Source organism: Oryzias latipes, chromosome 19 (genome assembly GCF_002234675.1).
Source record: "Oryzias latipes chromosome 19, ASM223467v1".
Classification (NCBI taxonomy): domain Eukaryota; kingdom Metazoa; phylum Chordata; class Actinopteri; order Beloniformes; family Adrianichthyidae; genus Oryzias; species Oryzias latipes.
This window is the reverse complement of record NC_019877.2, coordinates 4,788,194-4,796,831: the sequence shown is the minus strand read 5'-3', so window position 1 is coordinate 4,796,831 and position 8,638 is coordinate 4,788,194. Positions and strand designations below refer to the sequence as shown.

Below are 8,638 nucleotides of genomic sequence, written 5' to 3'. Positions count from 1 at the left end.
GCAGACAGAGAAAATGGAAAATATACCATACTACGGAAAAGATATTTTTAAAACCTTTTAAAAGATGAATGTTTGACCAGCAATATTTCGAATAACCAATTAGAATTTTGGTCACTTTCATTCTTATTGGGTCCACATGTTGGAGCACCAGGGAGAAAACAAGAGAAATAATGTTTTAGATTTATATCGTGTCTCCCTAACCAAAGAAAGTCAATGAACTGTTCATGCATTATTTTTTTTAATGTTGTCATGAAATCTCAACATACGCAGAGTTTATATGTGGAAAAAAATGAATCCTGGCTGTGCAAGATCCCGTCATCTTACCTTTACCTCTGATTTGGGTGACGCACATAATGAAAGAGTCATTCTAGTTTGGAACTGGATGATTAAGATCTGGACAGGCCCTACACCCAAAAGACTACCAAAGCACTGCACTGTTCGAGTGTCTGGTAACACAACTGATCCAACTGTGAGAACAGCTAAGTGTAGCATGGACAGTCCTGATCCTGACGAAGCTCCAGCTTCAACCTTATGTCCTAAAGTCCCAAATTTTCAGTTGTCTTAAAAGAGATTGTATGTTGAGAGTGACAGCACAGTAAATAAAGGAGACTACACATTTCCTTCATATTTACTTTATCAGCCAAAATAAAACTCATTTAAAAAGATTCAACCCAGCAGTCACGAGCACCCCTCCAGCAGTATCTGGTGGGGGCCCCAATGGAAAGGGTCGGCGTGGACGTCTTGGGCCCCTTTCCAGTGAGTGATGCAGGGAACCGCTATGTCATTGTGGCAGTGGATTATTTCACGAAGTGGCCAGAGGCATATGCGGGAGCCAGTTTAGCTCGTGCTGATTTGCGGCGCCTTCCGTCCGTGAAACCCGGCTTCGACTCCGGGCTGCTCCCTGTTCCCTTCTCTACCTCTGCCGGTTCCAAGCCCGGTTTGAGAAAGTTGCGTCAGGAAGGGCATCCGGCGTAAAACATTGCCAAATTTACCATGCGACTCGTTCGCTGTGGCGACCCCTGATGGGAGAAGCCGAAAGTGGAAGAAGAGGCCAGAGGCATATGCGGTGCCGGATCAAAGCGCTGCTACCACTGCAGAAAAACTGGTTGAGGAGATGTTCACCCGCTTTGGGGCACCAGCTGAGCTCCACAGTGACCAGGGTAGGAACTTTGAGTCTCAGGTGTTCAGTCAGGTTTGCCGTCGCCTGGGGATACAAAAGACAAGAACCACCCCACTTCGTCCTCAAAGTGACGGGTTGGTGGAAGGTTTTAACCGCACCCTGGCCACACAGCTGGCGATCTTGACCAGTCGTCACCAGCGGGACTGGGACCGTTTCTTGCCCCTGGTTCTATGGTCTTACCGTACTGCAGTTCAAGAGTCCAGCCGGTGCACACCTGCAGTGATTATGTTTGGGCGGGAACTCCGTACACCGGTGGACTTGGTGTTTGGAGCACCACCTGAACCCGAGATCTCCGGTGGAAAAGAAATGGATTACTGCCGCAGACTCAAGGACCGGCTGCATGAAATCCACGAATTCACTCGTGGAGCACAGGCTGGGAATGGGGTGCGGCAGAAGAGGGCTTATGACAGCCGGTGCTGGGATCGAGAGTTTGCACCAGGAGACAGAGTGTGGGTGTACTGTCCTGAACGTAAAAAGGGAGTCTCTCCCAAGCTAAGCAGCCACTGGCGGGGGCCAGGCGAAGTGCTGCAACGACTGTCAGATGTGGTTTATAGGGTGCACGTGCCGGGCAAAGGACGGGCTGTGGTACTCCATCAGGACCGGCTGGCCCCTTACCAGCCCCTTGCTCCACGGACTATCGAAAGAGGTGGACCTATTACCATGGACTCAAATGTGCCAGACCCCGTGGCACCATCACACGACCGCACACGACCGTTACGCTCACGCAGACGCCCCACGTACCTCGATGATTTTGTGGTAGATGGGGTCGCCGAGGACGGCTGACCCTTCAGAAGGGGGCTATGTAGTGCATTGCATTGTAGGTCTGTAGCAGCAGGGGATTGTGGGACGTGGTCCCACGATCTAATTAGGGCTCAGCAGGAGCGTTTCTTTTTGCCCACGTTTCTTTTCATATGGCAGTTTTTGTTGTTCCACCTTCGTTTATGCTTCCTGTTATGTTGTTTCTTTATGTTGAACCCTGAGTGTGGAAGGGAGAAAGGTTGATGACCCCTGTGTAATGTTCAATGTTGTGTGTGTTAAAAATAAATGGGCTTGTTATGCCAGAAAGGAGACTGCACTCTCAGCTGCTCTTTCTGCCTCCTCCTCACTGAGACTGTTCGGAGTCGTGCGGTGTATGGGACAGACAGTTCTACAGCGCAGCCAGATTGATTGACAGCTCAACTGGTCGCTTGACAGCTCAACTGGTCGACTGCTTGGCTCCCGTCGTTCCCGCTGCAAGTGACGTACCTGCTGTACGTTACAATATTAATATACGTTTTTCATTCACATTTTGCAAACAAACAGGCCTTAAATATTTGAAAGGACATTTCCTTAAATGTATAGATGTTAATTTAACAGCAGCTTGTTCCTCACAGGTGTTTAAAAATATATGAATTTTCTAAACTAAAGGAACAAAAGAGTAAGGACACTCATTTATACTTCAAGCCTCAAAGAGGAGTTTTTACTGGACTTCTAGGTTGAATTGATTATATTTATGACACTAGTTGATAAAATGTGGGCTTAAATTCTTAAAATAGTTTAACAAATTGCCAAACTGAACGAACCAAATTTTCAAAATAGGAAAAAATACAATTTTCCAAATTATTTTTGTGGATATTTCGAAGAAGTAAAGGAAATAGTCATTTTTGTTTTTTGGAATAATAAAACAGTGAAATAACTCTGACCTATCTGCCATACAAATGCAGTATCTGTGAACACAATCAATACGTTGCCCATGTAGAATGCTTCCACATTGATCTGAAAAGCTTTTCCTTAGGAAAAACAAAACAGTAGAAATACTTTACCGTGCAAAGAGCTAACAGGTGTCATTGACAGCAAAACTTTATATAGAAAATATGTGTAGAAAATCGGTGTGTGAGGGGCCAAGCCAGGACTTCCTGTTTGGTAATCTGGGCTGATGCTAAGTAGAGGTGGACTCATCCATTGATGTGAAGTCATCTTCTCACAGCTATGACATAGACCCACAGAGTTTTTAGAAAGTGGTTGATAGTTGTTTAATTGACAAACTTGACAGACTGTTTACATTTCTGCTCTGATGGATACAATCAGAGTTACTGATGATCAATTGTACAATAGAAAATGCAGCCAAGTGGTGCTTTTCAGCAGTAGCACCAGACTGATACATCTCTACGTTCTGCTTCAACATGTTAACCGTTCTTTTTTTCTGCAGTTAAAACAAAATACTAAATCTAATAGTTCATCTTTTTTTTACATTGAATGTACAGATTCCTTTAATTAAACATTTGAATAAAACCACAAAAAACCCAAACAATCCATTCTTAAAAAGTAGTTTTGATTATTCATTTTTAATGTGCAATCAAGTAAACACGGTTTAAATTTCTGTAAATTAACACTAATATTGTGGGTATACTGCATTTATTTGAAGAAAAAAAATACTTCTATATGGTGTTGCCAATTGATTGATCTGAGGTGTGATGCTGCCATCTAGTGGAGAAGTGTACTACTACTATTAATAAAGAGCTATTAGGTTCTGACACATCAGAATGCGAACACGATTAAGTTATTTTCATGGTTGAATGTATTCATTTTAAACTCAACAAAGAAATTATATAAAAAAAGAAAGAACACAGTCAATATATTTTTTAAATACCAGTACCTCTATACATTCAAATACTCTTGTTTTATCCATCTCAGGTGACAAAATTGTAGCAAAAGGCACCTAACACTGGAAAGCTACTACATCAAATAATTGGCAGAAAATTAACATCTTTTATTCTAATGTTTTTTTAACACTACGATATAATCCACAAAAATTGAAATGTAATTTTGTAATGATCTATAGATAGTATTAATTATGATACATTGGGTGATTTGGTAAGTTTTTTTTTGACAACCATGTTAGTTTAAGAAGCAAATATATTCACAAGTGTTCAGGGGAAAAAATCACCTGCCTAACTCAAATTTGATAGATATAATTTTTTACATGGTGTAACTGTATTATTTATTAACAATTTTAAAATTCTTTCAATAAAATAAATATTCATTTAAAAAATAGAATAACAATTGGGTCATTTTCACCACTAAGTTTTAAAAATTAGCTAAATCTTTTCCGGTCCAAATTCTTCTTGAGATTTCATGGAATCAGCTGTTTTGAAACAAGCAGGAAAAGGCCTTCCTTTCCCCCTAGTGGAATAATGATGAACTACAGGGCAGAAAACATGGATCAAGTTCTATACAATGGTTTTTAGGGGAAGTTTGGATCATGCTGATGTGATAGGGGTCTCAGAAATGCACATATCCTATATCAGGGGTGTCAAACTCGATCGCACAGGAATCCAAAATCCAAAACACGCTGAAGGTCGCGGACCAAACAGAATACAGTTTAGTTGAACACTCAAACAAAACTTTTAAGACTTTTTTTAACATAAATAAGAAAAATAAGAGACAGAAAATATTATTCTGCAATAAATCAATGTAAACCTCAAATAACTTATCTTATATAACTTATATTTTTCACTAAATAAAAAATAAATCCTGTCAAAATGCTGCAAATTTAAAATAAGGTAAATGTTAAACGAAAAAAATCATTGACATTTCTTTTCCTCTGACTTGCTAGAGTGCTTTATTTGAACACTGCTTAACATGCCACACTTCATGCTTGCCGGGCACAGGCGTGACGTCACTCAATAGCGACCCCGTAGTTGTGTAACAGATTCCTTTTAAAGCAATGCCATAACACCACAATGAATGAATACAGGGTTAACATTGTGTACTATATTGTGTATTATAAATAGTTATCACCAAATTTTACATTACTTCAATACAGTAAAGAGTCTTTTTAAAACAGCAAATAACAAAATATTAGTTATTCTTGCAACAAAGATTTCAACTTAGCGGAACTTTTTCCCACCAAAAGTGTTTTTGAGGATCAAATGATGAAGCCATTTTGAAACAAGCAGAAAAAGCCCTTCTACTCCCCCTAGTGGAGGGATAATGCACTACAGGGCAAAACACATGGATCAAGTTATATACAATGGCTTTTTGAGGAAAGTTTGAATCATGCTGAGATAGAAGTCTCAGAAATATATGTATCTTATATGATATAAATGGTTATATAGGGTTAAACAGAGTATTATCATTATCATCATCATCAGCTGATATTGACTTTTGTCTAATATCTCATGTAAAGAGGAAAAAAAAAATCATACCAAGAGAGATATTTTTTTGATTTTGTGATAAGAAACAATGGAAAACATGTGAGTGAAAATGTACATCTTTTAAACTGGGTTTTAATTTTCTGAGGTTGGTCTTTATATCCTCCATTATAAGTAGGGATGGGTATCGTTAAGGTTTTAACGGTACTACTACTCTTATCGATACTGCTTATCGATCCGGTATTTTAACGGTACTCTTATCGATACTTTTTGAGGACGAAAAATAAATAAATAACAAATGAAGAACATAAAGTATTTTATTTCCTCATTATGCAACAACACTTTTTTTAACAAAAGATTTTACTTTATATACATGAGAATGTTCCAGATGGGATATTCATTTAATTATTTAATCTAATTATTTTTATTCTTTATGAGCGTGATGTTTCCTTTGATCTTTTGTCCATTTTCCACAACCTTGAATAGACTTTTCTAACTGTCAAACACCCAGAGCTAAGTTAAGTGAGATGATGGAAACAAATTCACGTTGATGCCGACTTCTTTATATTTATTTATTTTTGTTTAAATCTAGTAAACCCAATAAATTATATTAATTTTACAGATGACAACTATCATTAGTCATTAATTATTATTAATATATATATTATATTATATATTATATTAAGTATTAGGAAGCAGCTGATAGTGTGTCACGGGTCTGGAATCATAAGCGGTGAATCTAAACCCCGTCTCTCAACCTGTTTGTGTAGAACACGCCAACACGCCGCTCCAGCGCGTTCTACACAAACAGCGTAACATGCGGTCATCGTAGCAGCAAGGTGACAGGATGGTAGGGGCTCCTTGATACAAACTTCATTAATTTTACACAGAAACGGGTGTTCTTAGTCTAGGGCGCTCACGTGTCCCCTACAAGATCGCCACTGTGTGTGCGCTGCCTTGTCTTGTGTGCGTGCGCGCGCGGCGCGTGCTGTCTGAACAACAGCCCCGCCCCCCGTGCACACAAATAGACAGACAGAGCTCTCCGCTTCAACGAGAATACCGAAATTAATATCATCATTAATTAACGGAAAATTGACTGACTTGGTGAGTTAAATATGGCAGATAACGCTTGTGGGACACACAAAAAAAGAAAAAGTAACTTCTCCAGTACCGATAGCAGAACCGATCAGGTCAGATCTTAACGATACTACGGTCCCGAAGAATGTGGCCCCGGGGCTGGTTCAATACCGGGGCACGGTACCCATCCCTAATTATAAGCCTAGGGAGGGCAGCAGATCACCTCCTATCTGGGTCAGCACTGGTGTCAATTGGTTCACCACCTTCACCAAGGCCTCCACCAGAATCAGATTTCTGGTCTGTCGCTCAGCTGCCTTCCCCACCCCAGAAAGAAGCCCCAGACGATGAACGGCTTCTCTAGTTTGACTCTGAACGTCTGCAATAGTTTCCCGTTTCATTGACAAGTCCTGCAGTTCTGCCTCAAGCTCACTAATTCTGCTACTGACCTCTTGGATTTCTCCCTGAGCTTTAGCAATCGATTCTTTACACTCGGACACTTTTTGACTGTAGACCTTCACCTGGGCGTCACATTTCTCCATCTCCTGACGAGCTTTTTCTATTAGCTCCCAGGCTGAGTTTAAGTCGGTTTGGCCAACACCAACCATGACTGCACCTGCAAAACAGTGAAGGAGATTTTAGCAGCAAATACCAGCTCTGATTTCATATTAAATTTACTTACCAGCAATCCATCCAAAAATTGGTATAGCAAAAAGGCCAGCTCCAACATTCCTTATTGTGGTTGCATAATCTCTATTCTGTTCCATTTCCTTCAGGGTCTGCTCTGCAGATTCCAGGTTTCTCTGCTCAGTCTCTTGAGCTTCACTGTAACTCTTTAAGGAGGACTCATATGAGTCCAGACAGGTTTCCAAGTCTGCTAACTTGGCGTCTTGCTCCTTTCTCTTTTTCATTATATTGCTATGATCAGCAGTGAGACTCTCAGTTTTGTTATCTAGACGATGTAGCTCCACATCGGCTATCTGCTCTGACTCTCTGAAGTGCTTCTCTATTTTCTCAATCTCTCGTCTGATGTCATCAAAGGTCTGACATTCAGAGGAGACAATGTCTGCATCTACACTGAGGACCATCTCTGACAGGTGGTTGAAGGACAACAGCCCAGTCTCAAGAGGCTCTATGACAGCCTGCAAGAACATTAGATCAGATCGCTCCATCCTCACAGATGTGGTGGTGTGTCGGAACCTGGGAGGAGAAAAAAAAGGTCGTGGAATGAGCTCTTATGCGACAAACACACCGGGCATGTGATGCATGTTCAAGAATGCGCTTTTAGCATACAGTGTTCACACAGGTCTGTCACTACCTGATGCTAGTGCATATACCACTGTTGGAAGAGGGTTGGTGCAAAATGTCAAAGCGGTGTAAAGCTTGCGAATCTTGTTCTGCCTTTTACAGCCCTATAGCGATATATGAAAAACTTGGTGTGCCCAGATGAGCACAAACTGCAATTATTAATTATTCCTTCATGATCAATTTTTATTGATCTTAATATATCCCAGGAAAAACATGGTTTCCTGATGTGACAAAGCATAATGTTTCTCACCCTTTTAACCTTACTTATAGTTGCACACTCTCATTTTTTTTAAATTATAGGTTAAAAACATGCCAAAAATCTTCACTGGTGGTCCCCTTGTTGTTGGTTGTTCATCACATAAGTAGCGATGACCATTAAATGTCCACCCTGTTGATTCTTGCACAGTAACTGTGAAGAACGTATATCCACTCTACTATTAGGCTGTTCCACTTCCAGTACTACAACAATAACAATAAGTATTTTATTTTAATAATACTTATTAGTATTACTTATAGATGTGGCAGTACAATTTTAAAGTAAACTAAATTTGTAAAGCGCCAGTCACCTGTGTCTACTTAAACTATGGACATATAAATAACGTCAAGCCTGCAGCGAGAGAGAAAAATAAACCTGCTGTAAACATGGTCCATTTTATTTTGAAAATCATGCGGTGTTTTATTTTGTGTTTTGAAGGCCCGTTTACCCTCCATGCACGCGCTGCTCTGTGCCGAATCGTTCCAAACTAAGGGCGTCAAAGGTAGAAATGGACACATTGACTAATAGAGAGCGTTTTGCTGAAATATTATCCAACGTTGTGCTCGTTGAAAAAGTGGACTAAAATACTTACAGGTTTAAGTTGACCCACTTTTGCGTCACCGGGAATCTGCAGCTTCTTTCGCTTTTGTGCTCTCTCTCTCTCTCACTCACTCGCCCTTTTTCTTT

General features: G+C 40.3%; 1 protein-coding gene across 1 annotated transcript; it reads right to left on the bottom strand.

Annotated features, from left to right (window-relative positions):
- Nucleotides 1-6,485: 6,485 nt before the first annotated feature.
- LOC101170404 lies at nt 6,486-8,638 on the bottom strand. Its single transcript, XM_004085855.4, has 3 exons — nt 8,544-8,638; nt 7,070-7,587; nt 6,486-7,003 (listed from the first exon to the last, which is right to left on the bottom strand). The coding sequence occupies exons 2-3, from the start codon at nt 7,557-7,559 to the stop codon at nt 6,585-6,587; spliced, it is 909 nt and encodes a 302-aa protein (XP_004085903.4). The 5' UTR covers nt 7,560-7,587; nt 8,544-8,638; the 3' UTR covers nt 6,486-6,584.

What these genes read in the sequence shown, in the direction of transcription:
- LOC101170404 (XM_004085855.4), bottom strand. Translation starts at nt 7,559, where the DNA reads ATGGAGCGATCTGATCTAATGTTCTTGCAGGCTGTCATAGAGCCTCTT. An exon ending in AATTTTTGGATGGATTGCTG is followed by an intron (nt 7,004 to 7,069) that starts GTAAGTAAATTT and finishes ACTGTTTTGCAG; the next exon opens with GTGCAGTCATGGTTGGTGTT.